The 21,719-nt window shown below is 52.0% G+C and overlaps 5 protein-coding genes across 5 annotated transcripts; 1 reads left to right on the forward strand and 4 right to left on the reverse strand.

Annotated features, from left to right (window-relative positions):
* Positions 1-572: 572 nt before the first annotated feature.
* HRG_08599 (PIF1-like helicase domain-containing protein) lies at positions 573-1,719 on the reverse strand (the record flags this gene model as incomplete). The annotated part of the gene is made up of 5 exons (XM_044867070.1): positions 573-658; positions 712-1,105; positions 1,160-1,255; positions 1,310-1,373; positions 1,421-1,719. 5 exons carry the CDS (start codon positions 1,717-1,719, stop codon positions 573-575), a joined length of 939 nt encoding a protein of 312 aa, XP_044717957.1.
* Positions 1,720-2,065: 346 nt separating this feature from the next.
* Positions 2,066-4,571, reverse strand: HRG_08600 (ATP-dependent DNA helicase; the record flags this gene model as incomplete). The annotated part of the gene is made up of 7 exons (XM_044867071.1): positions 2,066-2,111; positions 2,165-3,638; positions 3,693-3,715; positions 3,770-3,860; positions 3,942-4,146; positions 4,188-4,337; positions 4,524-4,571. The coding sequence occupies 7 exons, from the start codon at positions 4,569-4,571 to the stop codon at positions 2,066-2,068; spliced, it is 2,037 nt and encodes a 678-aa protein (XP_044717958.1).
* A 2,076-nt stretch (positions 4,572-6,647) lies between these two features.
* HRG_08601 (uncharacterized protein) lies at positions 6,648-7,403 on the reverse strand (the record flags this gene model as incomplete). Its single annotated transcript, XM_044867072.1, has 1 exon — positions 6,648-7,403. One exon carries the CDS (start codon positions 7,401-7,403, stop codon positions 6,648-6,650), a length of 756 nt encoding a protein of 251 aa, XP_044717959.1.
* Positions 7,404-12,694: 5,291 nt separating this feature from the next.
* Positions 12,695-13,444, reverse strand: HRG_08602 (enoyl-(Acyl carrier protein) reductase domain-containing protein; the record flags this gene model as incomplete). Its single annotated transcript, XM_044867073.1, has 1 exon — positions 12,695-13,444. The coding sequence occupies one exon, from the start codon at positions 13,442-13,444 to the stop codon at positions 12,695-12,697; it is 750 nt and encodes a 249-aa protein (XP_044717960.1).
* A 3,465-nt stretch (positions 13,445-16,909) lies between these two features.
* On the forward strand, positions 16,910-19,721 carry HRG_08603 (ent-kaur-16-ene synthase; the record flags this gene model as incomplete). Its single annotated transcript, XM_044867074.1, has 6 exons — positions 16,910-17,071; positions 17,128-17,248; positions 17,304-17,587; positions 17,642-18,565; positions 18,632-18,802; positions 19,491-19,721. 6 exons carry the CDS (start codon positions 16,910-16,912, stop codon positions 19,719-19,721), a joined length of 1,893 nt encoding a protein of 630 aa, XP_044717961.1.
* Positions 19,722-21,719: the final 1,998 nt, after the last annotated feature.

Raw genomic sequence — 21,719 nt, forward strand, 5'->3', positions numbered from 1 at the left:
ATTTGAAGGGGGTAGTTATCCATCCACCACTTTCTACTATCCATCCACCAAATTTGCGTAGGGGAAGTACCGAGTACCTACCCAAGGGTTACCAAATTGAGCCCTCTAAGTCCGGCACAACAGCCTGCTGTGCCGGATTGGCAATTGCTTATAAGCGCCGCAGGCCGAAGCAGAGAAAATGCCCTCTAAATTTACTGAGCAGCTCGGGGTTTTGCCCCGAGCGAACGTGGAGTGATGCCTCGTAGGTATAGAGTACTTAGAGTAGATCGCGCGGATATAGCCAAAAATACTTCGAACACCCGTTAAGTTGCCAAGGCAAGGGGCTCAACGGCTGAATATCCAGCCCGAAGGGTAAATATCGTATACCTGCAATTCACTTTCCTAGGGGGAGACCCCCTAGAACCCCCCATTCGCCTGCCGCGGGCAACCAGCTGTTTAAATCGCCCCAAACCTGCACTAAGGGAATTGATAGTTAGGAGTCTCTGCTGCTTCCTAACAGGCCCAACCTAACTGTAAACTATATACTATATATCGAACCTCCCTTTTCCCTGCAGCCGAGAGGAAGATGTCGTTTAGTCAAGGTAGCGTGGTGTATATGGTGCGTCGGTCAGCTGTTGACCCTGACGCCGTTGTTGGTCAGCGAGGCGCATCTTCATCCCTGCCTTATAGTTAGTCGTGAACGCGGTACGTAGGAAACGCAGACGTGTAAACCTTCCGTCGGCGTGTGGTTATAGAGGCTCTGACGATCGAAAGGCGCCTCGAGGAGTAAGCCTTGCAGCGACGTAACCCGTGAGACAGCAACATAGCTAATGCCGGCCTGGAAGTCACGTGTAGCGAGATCAGTAACTATTTGATCCTTCGTTAGGCTCTGGCATTTGTGAACAGTGATGGCAAACGCCACGATCAGGGGAAACTGCGTGCGAGCGCAGGTCTCGTTGCCCACAAGGAAGTCTCGCCTGACTGGGAGGATGGGTGAGATTTTCCTGCCCTCGTTAGTTGTTAGATATGGCGGTCCGTCGTAGCTATCAAAGTCCACCATAATAACGGCCGGGGGATCTTCCAATGGTTCGGCGCCTGCGTTCCAGGCGATATCGTATACAGTACCCTGGGCACCGTTAACTAGGCCAGCTGGCTGCCATAGGTTAGTAGTGAGCATTACCCTGGCGCCCTTAGCAATGGGGAACTTGTTAGATAGATTGCCAGCATTGTCGCTTGGTGCCTGCCCCGCGCCCTTGCCCTGATTCTTTGCCTCCACCTGTATTGCCGGAGAGTTTAGATGAACCATATGCTCGTAATTGTATTCGTTGACCCGCGCCCTTGTAGAATACACCCGCAAAGCGGCCTTGAAGCTGTCAACCTCGCTCTGCGTTAGCCTGGCCTGTACCGACTGCTAAGGAGGTTCCAGGACGGTATGGATAACTTGACTTCACGCAGTTCCTGCAACGCCTGACGGAACTGGGCCTGATCATCACCAGCCTGGCGCTGTACCGTGGTCAGGAAGACGGTGCGATCAAATAACCGGTAGGCCACATGCCCTCTCCTTTCCAACGCAGACAGGCTGGTGCTAGTCGAATACAGGGGCTTTTGCCGGACTGGTGGTAACTGGAAGAAATCGCCCACAAGCAAGACGCTCATACCACCAAAGAACTCGAGGCTACGCTGTGGAAAGGCCTGTCGCAGACGGGAATCGATCCGCGCGAGCTGCTCAATCCCCAGCATGCTCTTTCATCGATCACGAGGTATTTGACGTGCCGTAGGCGGGACTGAAGGGCGGCTGCGTCGGCTGGGGAAGGTCGGTAAAACACCACCTACTGGGAGGCGTAGCAATGAATGAATGGTGCTGCCCTGTATCTGGTTACTCGCAACGCCTGTTGGCGCTACGCGGCAAATAGGGCTAGGATTCGGTAGAGCGGCCGCCTGAAGATGGGAGGAAAGCACCTTGATAAGGAACGACTTGCCGGTGCCACCACCACCATCAACGTGGAGAAGGATTTGAGTAGGATTTTTCGCCTGGAAGTGACCCATGAATGTGTCGTACACGAGCCGTTGTTGCGGATTCAGCGTATTACGCCAGTGAGGCCAGGACCTCCACATCGTTGGCCATGGGGTGGCTAGCGATAAGGTCTTTCCAGTAGCCGTCTCGAAGTTCCGGATATGTACCCACATGCCGTGTCCAGTCGTAATTGACGTCGATATCACGGCGGCCAAGAAGGTCAAGATCTTCCTGGGTAAGGGGGTTCCCAGGTAAAAGGGCGGCGAGGCGAATCCAGTCTTCATCATCAAATTCTTCCTCCACAGGCAGAGCCTCGTATTGATCATCTTGAGGCTGTAATCGAGCCTCTTTTGGCCGACCATAATGGTCATCACCATGACTGTGGTGCTGCCAACAATAGGAGAAGGCCTCAGCGTGAGAACCAAAAGCTGGCCGTCAAATGTGAGGAGATCATCAACCTGCCGATGTGGGTGATTTAATGTTAGCTTTGCACGACAGTAATCAAGCCACTGTTGGCCTTCTGGATCAGCCTGATAGCGAGGAAAGTAAACCAGCACACGAGGCCTGCCGTTAACGTTGCCTGGCTGCCATTGCTTCCACTTGGAAGGGTCCCTAGGGCGGAAATTCCAGCACTTCAGGAAGGAGACGTAGTTTAGGTCCGCTAGGGCTTCCGGGCGTTGACAGTACTTTTCGAAAACGTTGGGGGCCTCGTCAACCTCATCGCCGTCAATACGGAGGGAGCGGGAATGCCTGTCAGGATTACGACAGTCAACGTACAGGCAGGTTCGTGAGCCTTCCCGTAACGGCAGGCCGAGGAGCAAGTGGCTGACCTCCTGCTTCGAGTAATCCCGCTCAGCAACCAGCTGATTGAGGAGCTTTGACGTGAAGGAAATCAGGGGGTTGTGGTCCTTGACCCGGGACATCAAAGCCTTCCCAATCTGGGCAAAAGACTCGCTCTTCTTTTCCGACTTGGAGCAGTATTTGGCCGCGTAATCGATTACCTGCTGGAGGCTCGTGCAGGGCGAAACGTCTGTATTGGCTAGCCACGCAACGGTAAGCAAGCGGTTGTAGTGGTTAATCTGGCCATCGTTCCTCTCGCCCCTGAAGTTCCAGTGCTTAGAATGAGGAACCTTGTCAAGGGAGGCTAGCAGGCGCTGTCCGTGAGGAAATCCAAAGCGGCACTCCACCTGCTTGGTATGCTTATTGAGCTGCATACAGTAGTTGTTGCAGCGGTGGCGTTGCACGCGGTTGACCACCATTGATAGGAACTGAACCGTAAGGGGCTGCTCCAATAGATTGCCGATCAGGGGATTCCCTTCCCCAGGCGCCTGTATTCGCTGAGGCTCTGGGTTGACAGCAGATACGTGATATCCCCAGATGCGGGCGAATTGCTCCCGGGACTGATCGTTGTCAGGATCTAAGTCTGGGTGGCCACTTAGCCAATATAGGCCGTGGTGGTGACTGGAACCCCTGCCCTGCCACTCGTAACGGCCCCAAAAGTCCGTTAGGTTGAACTTCTGCTTCAGGACAATAGTCCTAAACAGCGTATAACGCTTATGGAAGTGGTAAGCGGCGATGTGGGCGTTGTCTCGCAGTAGTTGCCGGGACAGGACCATGCGCGCCGCCTCAGGAGCTGCTTTCCACTCTTGGAATCGAGGCATGTGACGATATAGGGACTCCCAGTGGTAATCGGCCGCACTTGCAGTAACGAAAAGGCCAGGTCTGCCCAGATTGTAGGCATATGCTTCCAATTCCTTTCTTTGCTTATACCAATACGGCCGGGTGCCCCTGATTACCGCGGCTTGGCGCGTGATCGACTGGATCAGGTCCTGAGCCTCTGGCTCGTCAGGCTCAGCCATCGCTTCCTCTAGGTCAGCGCGTGTAAGGGGTTGACGGCGGCTGTCGCGTTGCTTGACGAAGTAGTCACTTCGCTTTCGGACCTGCGCACGTAGCAGCGTGTTGAGGGCGACGAAAGGCCACGTTTTATGGCGGGCAAAACGTCCGTCATGCCATCTCATCGCATGGCCAAGGTAGTCCTGGTACGCGATGCTCCGTAGGCGAGGCTCCACGAAGTCGGCCTTGCCGTCAGGGTAGAGGGTAGGGAACGCGAGCGTTAACAGCGGCTGGGAACGGTTGAATTCGTCGATAGGGTCCTGCGAATGGAAGGCAGTGGCATCTGGTGGTGAGTCTGCGCGCTACGCGGCATATACTCCAGATCAGTCATGCCCTCAGGGTTAGGGGTCCCATCAAGAAATCGGGACTGCAGAGCGTTCAATTCGGTATCAGTGACCTGCAAATTCGGGATCGCTGATGCATCGGCATCGCTAGGGTCCTCTTCCACAACCTCCTCAACGGGGCCTTGGGGGACCTCGCCATCAGGTATGTCAGCCACTTGGCTGGCAATGGAAGCAACTATGCTGCCATCAAGAGGAATCCGTTGCAGGCGATTCTGGCTCACAACGATATCGCGATAGCCCGGGTGGTGGCGGTGTAGGTAATGCAGCCAGGCCGACAGGAATGAGCGACGTACCCGGAAATCGCGAGCAAACTGTTGCCGGAAGCGAGGGTCGCCCTCCATATTAGGAGGCCGCAGGAGGACGATATCTAGCTCTTCAGGTAGGACTGGGAGCTCTTCAAATAGCCTGCCAACATTGCGAAGGAAGTGGACAACGTGACCGCGATATTTGTATTGAGCGCCACGCACCTGCAAGACTTTCACATGTACGTGAACCCTAGCGATGAGCATCTCCTCGACCATCGTTAGATCAGGTAGATTGGCGGGGACTTCCCCGAAGTCAAGGTTATTCGCAGCGCTAAAGAAGTAGGGCTCGTCGAGGGCTTTCTTCCTGTCTCGACCAATGCAGCGACTGCAGATTTTCGAGCTATTTCGCTTCATATCGAACCAACGCTCCCGGCAGCGAATGCAACTATGCATCTTGTCGTCATTCAGGGCAGTATAGAACCCCCACACAAGCGCCTGATCCTCCTCACCAAGGGCGGGCAAGTCAAGGTCCCCTGTAAAAGGTGGATCGACCATCTGATCAAACTGTCGCTCTTGGGGCTGTGTGCCTTGGCGTGTATAATGGCCGCGGCGATGACCCTGTGGCAATAATGAAGGAGTGGTCGGAAGCGATTCCTGTGGTATAGGAGTGCCTTGCACAACGGGAGCTGTAGGAGGAGTGTCTTGTATCGGCGTGCCCAGAACTACTGTTGGCAGGCCAGGGGTAGGAGGAATAGGGGAAGGTCCCTCTACAACGCTTGGGGTAGATGGCCTCAGCGGAGGTCTAGGCAGTCCCAGCGCAGGCGCCAGGCCACGAAATAAAGCAGGCGTGACAGGAGGTTGTAGGCCGTTCACAGACGCAGGCGTTGGCGCAGTTCGCCTTGGAGGCGTCAGGTTAGCTAGCGAATCCGTCCTCTTCGTGGCTTTGCGTGGCGATGGCCTCGAGGCAATATTCCGCATCGAGGCAACGGCGGCTCGGGATTCGGTTTCCCGTTCCTTTCGGCGTGCCCTACAGCTAGCACACTCTCCTGTAAACTTCGTAGGGTCCTTGACGCTTCGAAACTCGACTTCGGGCAGGTCCTGCTTGCAGGTACGGCAGTTGCGGACTGCCTGGGGTGTATCGTTCTCCATCTGACCGTATATATATCCACCTCTTACCCACATAGACTGCTAGATATGGCTCGGGCAGGGAGGCTTTGCGAGGGCTTGGTGGTGCTTTGGGGAATCTGGAGAGGTAGGTCGGCTGCCGTGATATGGGAACCTAGATACCGTTAGCAACCCGATGGGTTTGATAGATTCGACGGAAAGGGGAAGTAGAAGCGTGCGTAGAAACTAACAAATTGGCTGCATTGAAGAAAAGAAGAACTGAAAGCTCTCGGCGAGCTCTCCGAGAGCTCGCTAGTTACCTAGACAACGCTCAGGGGTTTGTAGTGGGCCTTCATTTGGTGGCGTTATCAGCCGACCAATTCGTGCACGAGTTGAGGACAGGGGAGGCCAAGTAGCCAATCAGAAGAGGTTTTATGCTCTTCTTTCTGACTGAGTAGAACGCCCTTCGGGCTGAATTACCCGTTGATCTTGGTGTGGGGCCACAGCAGCCCAACTAAGTGTCTTCGCCACTTAGTTGGCCCAAAAAATCCGGCACAGCCCAAAAAATCCGGCACAGCAGGGTCCTCAATTTGGGGTGCAAAATCAAGGGAAATTCTACGCTTCGCTTCATGGTGCCGTCAATGCGACTTCAAATAGCTAAAATATACATGTGATCAATAGCTGCGGATCACCTAAAGACGCAAGTAACAACGAAAAGTGAAAAAAATCACGTCTTTGGGCCTATTTAGGAGCTGCCGCCTTCCAGTCGAAGAGATAGGAAGACCGCGTTTGTGAGTCCAAATAGACGTATTATGTAGTAATTTCGCCTGTTGTGCGTCTCTGAGAGCTATTTTATCCATACCTGTGTTCCTGGAGCGTCTGCTGTATCTTGTTGGACGATCGGTGCGCGGTCGAGGGCATGGTGTATCGACTACCGCTTCAACCGCTGCTAACGGCGGCGATGAGGGTATATTCTCTTGCGTGTCGAGTAAATTGTCCTCGTCTTCATCGTCGGCGCCATCCTCACTATGTTTGTCAAGATCGAGGCCTGTGAAATAGACGGTATCGTCACTGCCGGGCAACGACGACATATCTGTAAGTGGGCGAGGTCGGGTCGCTGCGCGCGCCTGACATCTCTGGCGGAGTTATTTCTCTTCGTGGTATCATAGAAAAGGATTCCTTGGATGGCTCTTTGAGCTCCCGCATGAGGGTATCGCAACTTTGCTCCAGAGTGTAGAACTCAACGTCTCGTCCCGTAAACTCTAGCCAGGGCTTAAAGTTCAATGTCTTGACTCTGCCATTGACTAACTGCTTCTTCCCGACTTTATAGTCTTCTCGGATCTTCTGCATCTCTCCACGAACTCGTTTAAGATGCATCCTTATCTCCTGGCGCGTTTGAAGCCGGGTTTGCTTTGCCTGGAGCTCCTCATACTCCCGGGTGATGTCGGCCATGCTGGAGCTCGTGATAAACTCTCCGCGCGGCCTGACAATCTTGCCTCTCTTCATTCGATTCGCATACGCCTGGGTTCGGCTATTCTTATCGCTGACTATGCCCTGGGAATGTGACGCCATCGCGATAGACTCGGTGTTCACTTTCGCAAGAACCCGCAAGTTTTCTCGTGATGGCGAGCTCATGAGGGGCCCATACCGTTGCCGGATATCATTGAGGGCATCCGCGGCGACTTGGAAACGCGTCTCCGAGGGTAGGAGCGAGGCGTATGCAGGATTGATCGGCTGCTGTTGTCGTAGCTGCTCGTGGAGGATCTTGGTGATCACCGGCGCTGGGTCGACAGGAAAGAGGCCTGTTTTTTCAAATGCCGCCATAATGTTATGCCGCGTGAAGCCAGCCTCATATACGTCCTGAAAAGCTGTGAGGAAGTTGACCCGCGAAAATGATATGTTGCCTTCTGCGAGCGACTTCGAAGCGCTTTCTGATGTGCTGACTTTAGTGGCTGGAATACCCCAACATCAAGCGGCTGCATGAGGTGGGTGGAATGTGGAGGAAAATAGCAATGATGATATCAAACTTGATACAATACTCAGCAAAGTCAAGGGTGGTATGCCCTGTAAAGCCATCCACAACAAGCAATCGGTAGATCTTCTCGTCGTCAGGCCGTTGGTTTGGCGGCGCCTCCACGCGACTCATCCCCATGTTGGGGCGCCGAAGATGCTCGTCACAGCCGAACCACTCTTCCAGCGAATTTCCTGACTGTTTTGCTTGCGCTGACGATGCCCAAGACCAGCAGTTGAAATGCCTTGCCCACTCAAGGTGTATCTCTGCGTTGGAAAAGCCAGTTGGCGACTGGGCAAACCGTACGCCTGTCATGATGTCGATGCCGGCCCAGTTGGTGGTAGGGTAATGTTGGAAAACAAGCCAGGGTGGAAGAGAGTCCCCCACTGCGTTAACTGAGGCAATTACCGTGCAGGATTCTCGGTTTGCTGGGTCTAAAACTCGGGGCCGGGTGCTCTTGACTCTAGTGGTGCGCGTGATGAGAACTTGGATGCGTTCTCGCAGGCACCCAATGCGTATTCCGGCCTCGTCTTCATTCCAGATCTCTGAACTGCCAATACGGTAGCTGGTGATGATTTCTCGAAGCTTTGAGTAGAAAAATTCGACTTCTTCTACCCCGTGGGCTTCAAAGGACTTCCGGGCTCGTTCAACTGCTTTGAGATACGTCTTCGCGATCGCAGGATGACTTCCCGCCAATTGTCATGCCAACTTGACGAGACCGGGCGGGCATTGGGATCTCGACGCATTCTTATTGCATTTGCGACAGCTTCAAGTTGCTCTCGTGGCGGGCATGCCGGTGCGTTCCATCCACTGTACATACGCAACCAGGGCGTCGTCTTCGTCCTCCGTCAGCGCCAATGGACGCCCTGGAGCACGGGAAAGGGGTTTCTTATGAAATTAATGGCTCTCTGTACGGATGAGCTCTTCACATTGTAACGGATGGCCGCATCTCGCACGGAAAGAGGCGTTCTTTGGTGTTGTTGAGCGACGAACATCGGCTCTGGGGTCGCGACGAGACGCCAGAACGGCTTTGCTGCCTCCAGGGTAGCCATGTTATCTGTCATAATGTATTCCGGCAAAAAGATACGTAAATAAAGTCAAGTTGCGCGAGAAAACGCGGTTGAGATGCATAGGGTTGACGTTTTGGAGGTGGGCTGCTGTGCCGGATTTTTTGGGCTGTGCCGGATTTTTTGGGCCAACTAAGTGGCGAAGACACTTAGTTGGGCTGCTGTGGCCCCACACCAAGATCAACGGGTAGAGCGGCCAGGACTCTCATCGCCCCCACCTTGGTGGATGGATAGTAGAAAGTGGTGGATGGATAACTGCTCCCTATTTGAAGATTTTGAAGTCGAATCGGCCTCAGGACCCTTGAATTGAATGAAGCCGAATCGGGTAAGGTCTTCAAATTCGACGAATAAAAATTCAGGAGTCTTCATTCAATTCATTCATGCAAATTGTGAATGAATGGCGATATGGTCGAAATATAAGGCGAAAAAAAATCTTCCGTCCACACTCCAGTTCGCACAGTCTGAATGGATTGGAAGTGGGGTAGTTAGGGCGTCCATATATTTTGGTATAACTACCCTAACAGTGCCTGATACGCCCCACCGTTTCGCCAATCTTGCCACCCTAGAGGGAGCATCAAAAACACCGGGAAGCTTATGAACAGTGCCATGTCAGAATGCACACAATTTAAATGTAGTGCCACTCGATGTTCTGGATTTTCTCGTTCGGATGATATAACTCTCGATACATGTCCTTAACGTTTGCTTAAGAAATGCCACATCATCCTGAAGGCGATCGATAGCTTAAGTCATTTTCTAGTTGCAGAACTACATTTGAAGCGCATATCACGCTCGGCAGTCCACATTTTGGATATATAATACGATACTTATACCGTTAAACAGCCTCTGGCAAGCTGATTCGAAAAACGCGTTCAGACCCGTCAACTTCTCAATATTGCGCGAAAAATTGGAATTGACACGAATTGCGTCAGGTCGCGATTTGGAGGCTGTTAGGGAGTTACCTACTCCTCGGGCCCAATACGACTGTTACTTGTTTGTCCACATAAAATTGGCATGATCAGGAAGTACCCGCAACATCTGCATGATAAGGATATATTATGTCAACTAGCTGCGTTTAGACGCGTTATTCGTGCTCCACTGACCATTTGTTAATTCTACCTGCTTGTCGGCAAGACACGGTCGTCAGCCCTTCCCACTTTTTGCCTGCATGCGCAACGGTCTTCGCGACAACTGCCGCATTATTTTACCACGACCTCGCCTAATTCCTGCTTCAATAAATCCGACAGCGGCTTCGGGTCGGACCCCGAATCAACGTCCTGCCCGACGAGCTATCCTGCCCGTTCAACCTCGAATCCCTTACATTTATTGTGGGTTATTTGGTGTCGTTTCGACTACCTGTGTCGCGCGTCCATTCTCGAGCCCTTGAGCCAAGACCAGGTAAAACTCCAACCTACCGCTCCTTATTTAATTACTTTACGAGTGGATAGCTAATTATAACGTGCTACATAGTATGGCCCCTGCCGAATCAAAAACATCTGCCGCAGCGAACTTCTTCGCCCCTAGGACCCGGCGTAAATTGCCAACGCAGAATTATGCTCGCATCGAACGTCCTCAATTCAACCCTCAGAATCCCGCACGCGCGCGCCCTGATCCTAGCACCGCTCCGGCTCCTTCGTCTCCTCTTCTAACTGGCGAAGATACAATCGTCTGCGCGCCCCCGGGCCATCCTGACTGTGAGTCAGATGATGACATGCCCGACGCGGATACGCCAGAGCCGCCATTGAACAGTAGCCATATGACGCTCGTAGAGAAAGCCGGACTTATCGAGAAGTGGGCCGACAACAAACAGAAGCATGTTCGCAAGAAGAGAGACAAGAACAGCCACGTTTATTGGTACATGCAGAGAGAAGCTATAGCCAAAAGCTTTTACTCGGAGTACAGGGATGGACCGAAGATCTTCCAAGAGTTCCGGTGGACTTGTATAGAATGCCTTCGAAATCCTTCTACTCTTCGGAAGATATTCCAGGTCCTTGAATCGAACCGCCGAGGGGTTACCTCTGGCATGGGAGACCATTTAAAAACGCACAGTATTACGAAGGAGTCTCACCACGCTCGAATCAATGGATACGGCCGCGCCATTGGTGGAGGAGATTATACAGAGGCAGATGCATGGAGCGGTCGACCTAGGCAACGAGCAAGGCTCACAGCAAAGGAGTCTATCCGCCGGTGGTTTGTAAAACATCGACAACCCTTCTCTGTTGTCGAGACTCCTGCTTTCCAAGAGATGTTCTTGGCTCACAATACAACCTGTGTGTACAGGAGTCATATAACTTTATCAACCCCCTGCTGATGCGGAAGTTCCCACCGAGGCTGAGGCTCCCACCGAACCTCCTACCCACAAACCTCCTACCTCCCAAGCCGATGAATCTGCGATATCAACCCCCTGTCCAGATACAATGGAGGCTTCGGAGGATTGAGGCTATACGGGTGTGTAACCGTGTACAATGGCGGATTGGAGCGCGTTGTACCGTCGTATTTTGAGGATTCGGCAAAGCTTTTGAAAGTGCTTATTTTCGGTCGATTTACCTAGGACAGGTAATTTTTGTAGTATTCGGGATTATCGAGAGGTTTTTCTGAAGGCTATAAAACTATATACTCCTTATTGGCGTTTTTGAGGCATCTTTGCAATCGCTTAGGTACACACCAAATTCACTTCGTTTAGGGGATCCCTTCAAACCATTCATGAATGGCCTGAATTGGCCCAAACCTAACTTGAATCGCGAAAATTGGAGCTTGAAGATTTTGAATCAAGATCCAAAAAATTCACTTCATTTGATTCATCCTTCATTCAAAATCTTCGAAAAATTTGCCTTCATCTATCACCCCTAGGTGTCTCACCGTCTCACGGGACCAAGAAGCTTGATGCCCCGAAGCGAGGTGCACCTGGACAATTGCACATAGAGGCTCGTAAAATCGCACTTGGAGGGTTCACCATTGGTCACACGATTTCCACGCAGCTCCAACAGTACCTCCACGAACGTTTTCCCCTGGGCTTGTAATCAGTGAGAACGAAGGGGTCCCGCGGGCCGCAAGGGTCCCCTATTAGTCCTATCCTCTTCCTTCTCTACGTGCGGGACATTATAGCGTCTAATGGATACCAGCTATGTCACACAGGGAATATCAGCCTCCAACAGTCTGATCCCCCTATTCGCATAGTCGTCTTCACAGGCTCCCTCGCCATGGTGGTTAGATGAACCCACTATCGCCACTTGCTTACTATTGCCACTTGCAACCTTCGCCACCTGCCACGTTGACTATTTGCCACATAACGTGAGCATTATCAATCACCTAGAAGGTTCTAGTTGTTTGCACTATGTATTTATAGTCGCATCATTTCCACTCTTTAGATAGAGAATCAAGAGTTCTTCAGTCCCTGATCTTTATGCCTACTTTGCTCATCCTCCCGTGAGATAGGAACTCCTCTAGCCTTACTGCCCGTATAGCCCTGAGGCTCTTCCGGAGGGCTCTGGGGTCTAGGGTTGCTATCTTGGGTCCGGTTGGCCCCTAGAGGTTATAGGGGCTGTTGCTGGCGGGTCGGAAAGAGAGTCGAGAGGAAGGCTTCGCACTTCTCGTCAAAGGTGGTAGCCAAAGTCTCTACTCCATCTTTCGTATATGAAATACTAGGAAGAATAGGACTAAGCTGGCGTTTCGTGTATGCATAGGCTGTAAAGACGTCTTTTCCAGAGGCTTCGCCTAGAAACCCGTCCCAGAAGGCTCCCTTTGCTACCTTAATAGCTTTTGTATAAGAAGACAGAACTTCTCACCTTCATTTTTAGATAGACGACAATAAACAGATTGACTCTTACCTACCTTTTTTAACCTTTGCGAGATGGCCCTTTTAAGAGGCAGCATCGCTCTTGAAAGTGATCGTTCCTTTCTCTTCTCTTTAGTTTAGCAATAAACAGCATCGGCCCTCACAACCTTTATGGAGCCTGTGAGTGCAGCCCGTCACAGTGACAACTTTACGGACTACTTTTATGCCCTTGGTGTTGGCTCGTAACTTGACAATTAGATCTCAATCAACAAAAAGTCCCTCCGTCGATTGGGATAATAGCACCTGACACATGAGTGGCCTCATCACTTAGCAAAAATCCAATAACGCTTGCCACCTCTTCCGGCTCTGCCCATCGACCCAAGGGAGTAGCTTCAACCTGCGACCGAACGACAGGCTTCGCCACCGGCGTGTCGAGTGCCGGGGTGTGAGTTATGCCAGGACATACGGCATTGATCCTGATGCCCATGGGGCCGTATTCCTTCGCCGCGCACTTCGTCAAGCCATTCACACCGTGCTTGGCCGCCGAATAGAGGCTAAATCCAACCATGCCCCTGATACCTGCTGCCGAGCTGACATTGACGATGCTAGCGCCATCGCACATGCTGTTGAGCTCGGCTCTCATGCAGTTAAATACCCCTCTCAGATTCAGATTAACACTGAAGTCGAAGTCGTAGTCCGATTTCTCCGCTAAGAGCCCGCCACTGTCGCTCATACCGGCCACGTTTGCCGCTCCATCAAGCTTGCCGTGCTGTTTGAGTATGCTAGCCACCCAGGCTTCGACCTGACTGGCTTTGGTGACATCGACAACAGTTGTTGAAAGTGTCTGATATTCTCCAATCGCGGTCCCCCCCAGATATTCGAGTGCTTCGAGAGTTGTTTCATTCACGTCGGACACAGCTAAGGCAGCCCCGCGGGACCAAAGCAACTTGACTGTGGCAAGTCCGATACCTGACGCACCACCAGTAACTGCGAAAATTTTTCCTGAATATGCCATTCTATATGTGAGAAGTTGTTGTGATCTTGATCTGTTGCTTGAACCTGTGACTTCGTCTCCTCCGTTTAATATGTTTGTTGCTGTAAGAAGCGGACAGCCGATTGATGTTATCTAGACTGTTGCCTGATATAAGCTAAGGAGGGAAGGGACGGAAGGGAGGGAAGAGGTCTGCAACACAGAGGCACGCTTTAAGTTGTTGAGAGCAGTGCCTACCAGAGTAACCTGACCGGCTAGGAGGCCTCCTAGCTGAGTAGTTGGGCTCGAGGGAGCTAGAGGGAGCTGTGTGTGAGGGGCATCCTTGTCGTCAGCTTATTCAGGGCTATGACAAGTTCCAAAAGTGTTTGAATCATTAATAGCCAAAGAAGATCCCGCTCTAGACATCATGGACGTTGACAAGCAGGCGGAGCAGCATTTTGGGTGGCTTGACGAGGTGCGGGGTTTCTGTCGCACATGGTGCCCTGATGTGATGGGCTGAAAGGTGTCTCGAAAAGGCGGGGGGATATTGAGAAAACGAACCCTATTTTGAAACAACCAGTAGGACCGGTGGGATATAGACCTCAGCACCCGGTGTGACCAGGAGGTTGAACCGGGGCATCACATAGGAACCGGTGAAACTTGAACATGGATGCCACCAATGTCTTTCCAGGACAACACCAGGCAACGCTGCGGATTTTCATATCCGAACACAAGTCAGGGGAATGAGAGTTCCATACCGATCGATACCAGCATCGTTATGTTCGTTCCCGGAATGGCCCTCGTCGTGAAGCACAACACAAATTTAGGACCAATCAGAGCCCAAGAAACTTATTGATCCCTGTCTGCACCAAACCCTCATATTGGGAAAACTTATTCGGATTAATGTAAAGTCAGCCTACGGCTGAATAATTCTACTGTCTTTTGCACTGTCCTGCTGTTTCTCCGCTCAAGGAGGGTCACACCTGTATGATTTAGTGGGCAGATTCCACACCACGGGGTCAAAAGAGGGTGCCTCAACGACTCAAGGGATTATTGGCCGGAAGGAAGTCGTTGGATGAAGAAGGGATTGAAGACGTTGATGACGCTGAGTGGCATTTGCCATTGGCTGATCTGATTGGTCTGTTACAGAAGCGGTAGCTTAATCGGGTAATATCCGGCCTGGCCGGCTTCTGGATTGGCACGGTGACAGGGGTTCCCTGCACGGGTCACCCGACTTTTGAGACCAGCCTTCGTAGAGGGAGCTATTTGAGTGGCACCCTTGTCGTCAGCCATGCAGGGCTAGACGCAGTAGTCGGCCTTTGCCGTGGTGAGATCTCACTCGCTGGCCTGTCCGCCGGCCTGTCTCACTCGCCGGCCTGTCTCACTCGTTGGCCTGTCTCACTCGTTGGCCTGTCTCACTCGTTGGCCAAACCCCCTGGTAAAAGAGGCTGTTTACCTGTGTTTACTACCCGTGCTACGCCCCACTTTTATTAAGTAAAGCTGTACTCCGTACGGAGGAAGCTTTCAAAAGTCATATCCCGCGCTAAAGCAGCCCCTGTTAAGAAAAAGGAAGAAAGAGAGCCCCCCATGTCTATTTCCCTTTGCAAAGGAACATAAGAAACATCTTCTAGAATAATTATCTAAAAAGATAAAGCAAGCCTAAAAAATCTGCTGTATAAGGAGATAGATATAAGCCTAGATAGAGCGAATTCCTCGGTATATATAGTTTTTATTTTATTTTAAATTATAAGGCAGAAATAAGTGTTAAGAGAGAAAGAGAGACAGTATACAGTATTAGCAAAAAATAACATACAGTAACAGAAATTCGGTACGCTCTTTCTTTTTCTTACAGGGGCTGCTTTTGCGCGGGATATGACTTTTGAAAAGCTTCCTCCGTAAATTGTGCTACTCGTGCCCGCCCCCACTTTTTCGGATTTCAAATCCGAAAAAGTGGGGGCGGGCACGAGTACGAAGTTAAGCCGCACCTCCTATCTTGTTAGGGGTGTCAAACAATCGACAGTCCTGTCAGAATGTGCAGATGCTGCCTCCCTGTAAGCCCCTTTGCACTTGACACATCACGGATCCTTTGATTCCGCCCTTGCTTTCAGCCACTAGGTACCCCTTTTCTTAAGAACACGTCAGCAGGTTCAAGCCACCTACAAGAATACATTCGTATTCTCAAAGAACGTTCCCCAAAGCTGCAATCTGTCCTGATCAGATGCGCTGCTTTTCCCTTTAAATCTTTTCCACCTTCCTTAAATAGGGGATAATTTCCTCCCCTTCTTAGTTCGTTTAGATAGACCTCAATTCACATGTTGTCGCGAAGCAGATTTGATGTTCAATTGAACATGTCACCTGAACAACAGGTGGCTTGATTTTTCGTGACAGTTATGAGCCCGGGAGGAGGGGCTAACCCCTCCTGGAACTTCCGGTAACTGCGCACGACCACCTAGGCTAGCGCGCACCCCGACGGAGTCAGTGTTCGAGACCTGCACCTGTGTAATGCCATAGCCAGAGCCCGAGGCACTGTCGCAGAGTAGCCCGAATGGCACAAGGCAGAGAAGGCCCAGAGCTAAAGCGAGAGTGGTCTCAGGAATCCCAGGCTAGCCCGTGATCCCTGAGGGGGTGTGTCGCGAAGCAGATTTGATGTTCAATTGAACATGTCACCTGAACAACAGGTGGCTTGATTTTTCGTGACACATGTTGACTCTTTAGGTACCTTCCCATTTCAACACCTGCGAGATTGATAGTCTAAAAGGATTTGATATATCTGGCAGCTTACCGTTTTCTTTTTTCCGCAACCGATCCAAATTCTTCTCCAAACCTAGCATTTTAGTCATGAAGACTGAAATTACTGGAACGGAGGGTGCTGAGCCACTCACGGCAGCTGCAAGGTCACTGGTTCAACGGTCGTACGCAAGTCATGATAGTTATTATGGCCTTAGTACGACGAGTTGTCAGATCTATGACACGGCCTGGGTAGCCATGGTTGTCAAAACAACGGGTAACAAGAAATTATGGCTCTTTCCGGAAAGCTTTTACTATCTTTTAAAAACACAGTCGGATGACGGTAGCTGGGGTTCACATCTCGCCACGCAAACCGCAGGTATCTTGGACACCGCCGCTGCTCTGCTGGCTCTCCTCAAGCATGTTAAAGAGCCGCTTCAAATCCACGACGTATCATCCGACGAGATCCATAAGCGCATTGAAAGTGCTTCTAGGTCACTTCGCGATCAGATGGCAACATGGGACGATGTCCAAGAGACAAATCACATTGGTGTTGAAATGATTATTCCCCCCTTGCTCGCTTATCTTCAGGAGGAAGATGAAACATTGACTTTTGACTTTCCGGGTAAAGATACTCTCAATTCCCTGAATGCGGCAAAATTGTCCCGCTTCAGGCCTGAGTCGTTGTACGACCAATCGCCATCGTCGGCAGTCCATTCGCTAGAGGCTTTTCTGGGAAAGATCGATTACGACCGAGTTTCCCATCATATTTTCAGAGGCTCTATGATGGCGTCGCCTTCGTCAACTGCGGCTTACTTGATAAATGCTTCACGTTGGAATGAGGAAGCTGAAGCTTATTTGAGACATGTTGTCAAGGCCGGTACTGGCCACGGCGATGGCGGGATCCCTGGTACTTTTCCGACAACCTATTTTGAGTATAGTTGGGTGAGCGAGTTCAGCTCGTTTATTGCGGGTGTTGGAGATTGTTGACAGATAAGTAGATTCTTGCTACACTCCTCCGAAGCGGCTTCTCGAAATTGGACCTCGAATGCGCAGAGCTACAAGGAATATCAGATATCCTCGGCAGAGCATTTCAAGAGGAACAGGGCATTATTGGGTTTGGTAAGTCCACTCCATTGTGGCCCCTGGATTGATTGATGCAGCTGACAGAGCGAAGCGCCTCGCGCCGCTGACGTGGACGACACGGCCAAATGTCTTTTGGCCCTGGGTATGCTTGATCGTCATGTCAACCCGGATCGAATGATCAGAGTCTTTGAAGTACGAGATCATTTTGCCACATTCGGCTCAGAAAGAGATCCGAGTTTCACTTCAAACTGCCACGTCCTGCTTGCGCTTCTCCATCATCCAGACAACTCTCGCTACTATCCGCAAATTTTGAAGACGACCAGATTTATTTGTGGGCGCCGGTGGAATGGCGATCACCATATCAAGGACAAATGGGTAGGTATAGCGCTGCGTGACCCTTGACGAGTTCTTGCTGACATTACCTTGCAGCATTTGAGTCACCTGTACCCAACCATGCTATTGGCCGAGGCCTTTACAGACCTCCTTCGACTTCTGGACAGCGGCGGCGCCTTTTTGGACATGGCGGGCCCAGAGTTGCATTTGAGAGTTTCCATTTCCTTGTTCCAAGCCTGTCTTCGTACCATGCTGGAACAGCGAGAGGACGGTTCCTGGAATGGCCTGCCCGAACAGACTTGTTATGCCATCCTGGCGCTCGCGGAAGCACGCCATGTGTGCTTCTTCAATCCGATACAGGCGCAGTTACAGTCTGCCATTGATCGGGGGATCGACTCTTTAAAATCCAACAATTTTCGATCTACGGACTATAACTGGACTTCCAAAACAGCTTACCAAGTTGCCTTTGTAGCAGAAGCATACACGCTAGCATCTCTAAAGGTCCGTCACCCAACGGAGGTCCCTGGAAGTGTCGGCTACAGTCTCGGAGTCGGCTTTTCTGCGGCTGAAATGGATAGCTACGTCCATCTGGTGCGCCAGACGTCTTTATTCTCTGCGGTTCCGGAATGGCAGATTCGAGCATCATTGCTTGAGTCATCCCTATTTATACCTCTTCTGCGGGCGCAACGACTTGAAGTGTATGCGAGGGACGAGACCCGGGTAACTGAGGACAAGTATCTCAACATCATCCCCTTTACCTGGGTCGGGTGCAACAATAGATGTCGCATTTTTGCATCGGCCTCATTTCTATACGACTTGATGTTGCTGTCACTGCTTGGCTATCAAACTGACGAGTTCATCGAGACGATTGCTGCTCCGGCTTTTCCCGAGACCACCAACCTGCTGCACGAGCTCATTGACAAAATTATTGACAGCACTACAAAGGATGATACTGACTGTGTCGATGACTCCAATGGCTTGAAGAGCATCAATGCCGAAGATGGTGATAACTGCAGTCGCGTATGTTTATCAGTACCCCGAGAGATCAGCGACCCTCTGGCTCGCTTTGTGAGACACGTCCTAAAGCATGAAGCTGTTCTGAGGTCTAGCCTCTGGGACCGTAACAACCTGTGCGAAGAGTTACGGGCTTTCTTGCACGCACATGCCACTCAAATCGGGGATAACTCACAGTTCGAGCACCAGGTACCACAGAGCACCGATGTCTACACCTCGACCACAAGGCCCTTTTTCCAATGGGTTCGCATGACAGCAGCGAACCATGTGGCTTGTGCATATTCGTTCGCCTTTGCATGCTGCCTCATCTCTTCGTCGCTGTGTTTCGGCACGGAAGTCTTCCCCACGGTAACACAGAAATATCTCGCCGCCGCAGCCACTCGCCACCTAACGACTATGTGTCGTATGTACAATGATGTTGGCTCGGTAGCTCGTGACACTGCTGAACGCAATGTAAACTCGGTCCATTTCCCTGAGTTCGTGCGGTGCCCGACAGCGCCAACTGGGGCCTTTACCACAAAGAAAGAGGCTCTTATAGAGCTCGCCGAGTATGAACACGACTGTCTCACCCGGACGCTCAGAATGCTAGACCATGAATCTCTTCGAACACATGGCGACAATAGAGGGAGGGATCTTGACAGCAGGAAGATGAGCATAATCAAGTGGTTCTGTGATGTTACAGACCTTTATGATCAGTTGTACGTTCTTCGGGATCTATCCAGCAGTATGAAGAGGGACAGGGTCTAGCTATGGATCAAACCACGAATGCCGCTGTCGGCAATTGAAATGCTCAAACAAATCATACGGGCTCGCAGAATGAGTAGTTGGTCAGTTCTTGTGGAACGTAGTGATCATCAAGGATGCTAAGCCCCGGCTAGTCCCGTGCGGGCGGGCGGCGCGGACATATTCCGCGCGCGAGGCTGACTAATAGAGGGATCGTGGCTACGGTTATGGTGACGACGGCTACCGAGGCTATGGCTATGGTCATTACAAGCGTGACGTGGCTGACGTGGAGAAGCGGGATATTGAGAAGCGTGGCACCCAGGGCGGTTACGATGATTATGGTTACGGATATGGCTACGACCGTGACTACTACTACGGACGTCGATACCGCCATCATCGCCACCATCATCACCGCGGTTACTATGATGGCTGGTACTGAGTCTTTCATCGATGATGACTCTCGTCAACTAGCTTTGCACATTTGATGCATGGCCCATCAATCGAGTCTTCCTATAAGGGCGCTATTAATAAACAAGTGGCCTAGTTAAGCAGTTCCAACATCAGCCAATCGGGACAATTTTGTGACTTTCTGTTGCTGTGATTGATATCAACTTAGTGATAAGCAGGACTTATCGTGGGGTCGATTTGCGGAGTAATTTCGGGAAATCGTATGCGATTACACATCTACCATCTGATAAGTGCCCGGCGGCGCGCACGCGAATATCTCCACGGCCAGCAGCCCAATCCAGGCCATTCCGGGGCCTGGGGACTACTACACCGGCGGCGCGTTTGGTCGAGGAGCACTCCGTATAGGCTACTGCCCGTCGAGATATTTGCGTTGCAGCGCCGCGAATGGGTAATGGGGGGCTAGGCTCGGCCACAGGAACTGTGAGATAGTAATGCACTGATCCTACGGCCCTTTGATCCTCAAAAATATGTCTAGTTACATGGATATAAATATGTGTAAAGACTCTACGAGGCGGCTGGCTTACGTCGACGCTCAGGGCGGTCCGCTTTCCCAGCCGGGTCCTCCGCCCCCGACGGCCCTGACCTCGAGTTGGACCTGGTCCCGGGCCTGGACCTGGGTCATCGGGCACGGGGGTCCCTACCTGTACCCGTATCTGGCCCTGGCCCTGGCCCCGATCCTGGCCCCGCCGTCGGCGCTGTTTGAGTTCGTCGACGAGTCGGTTCAAGCTTCGGCCGGCGCGTAACAGCTCTAGCTCTGCAACGGCCGCCTCCTTGCATTTGCCGGACGCCATACGGGCCAACAGCTCGTCCCAGATCACCTTCCGGCGACAGAACTGCACTCTGACCCCGTTCCCCGGGCGCCAGCGGCTTCCCCACGTCTCTTCCAGCTCCCGTACGGCCTTCTGACCTGCAAACCCTTCCTCCCACTCCTTCCAGACGTCCCCCACCGTAAAGACCCTTGCCAGGGCTGTGACGATAGGCATGCCTGGTACCAGAGGCTCTGGGTCGGGGGCCGGGGCCGGAGCTGTATTGAGATTCAAGGTAGGTACTGTTGACGGCGCCGGGGCCGGCGCCGGCGCCAGCGCCTCTGCTGACCCGGCTCCGAAGTAACCGGTAAAGGTGATAGGGACCTTGCCTTGGAGGAGGGCATCGATGTTACGACCCGACCAACGGTTGGTCACAAGCAGCCCTCAACAAGGCCGACACGTGACGGAGGGGTACATTATCCCGCGAAGTCACGTGATGGATCATTTGGATCACTTGGTGATCCCAACGATCCGGCTCATTGGATCATCTCGATGATCCAACGACGATGTACAGGATCATTGGATCGTCTCGATGATCCAACGATCCGTGAACAGGATCATCACGTTCGCTGAATGATCCACGAAGGACCACTGGGTATATAAGGACACCCAATTCCACTCCTTTAGACTAGATAGCTCTTTAGCTTTCAACACAATCATTACGGTCTCTATCACGATCTCATCTCTGATTCCGATCACTTGATTACCTGGTTACAGTCTACGGTCTACGACCTCCGACTCATCACCAACGTGACATACTTATCATTGCTCAGACCACGCCCTGTTGTATCTGCCAACATAAACCCCTCGACAGGTTTATCCCTTGGGAATATCACCGGTCGTCACAATCGAGGCCGCCCTGAATCCCGTCCAGCCGGGCCTCAAGCCGGATGGCGAGCCGCTGACTATTCTGTAACAGGGCCTCCCGCGTGCTCTCTATGACGCCGCTTAGTTCCGGCAGCGCGCGTCGTACGAGCAGGCTTACCGGCTCCATAGCCCCTACCGCGGTGGACCGCACGGCGACGGCGAACTCGTCCCACTCGGGCCCGCTAAAGGGGCGTAGGCGAAGAACGGTAGCGACGGGTAGCGGAGCTGTAGGACGGCCAGGTCCTGCAGAAGTACTATACGCAGGCGCCGCATAAGCTTAAGGAAGCCGTCGGCGG

The sequence above is a fragment of the Hirsutella rhossiliensis genome (assembly GCF_020360975.1).
Source record: "Hirsutella rhossiliensis strain HR02 chromosome Unknown scaffold00010, whole genome shotgun sequence".
NCBI lineage: Eukaryota > Fungi > Ascomycota > Sordariomycetes > Hypocreales > Ophiocordycipitaceae > Hirsutella > Hirsutella rhossiliensis.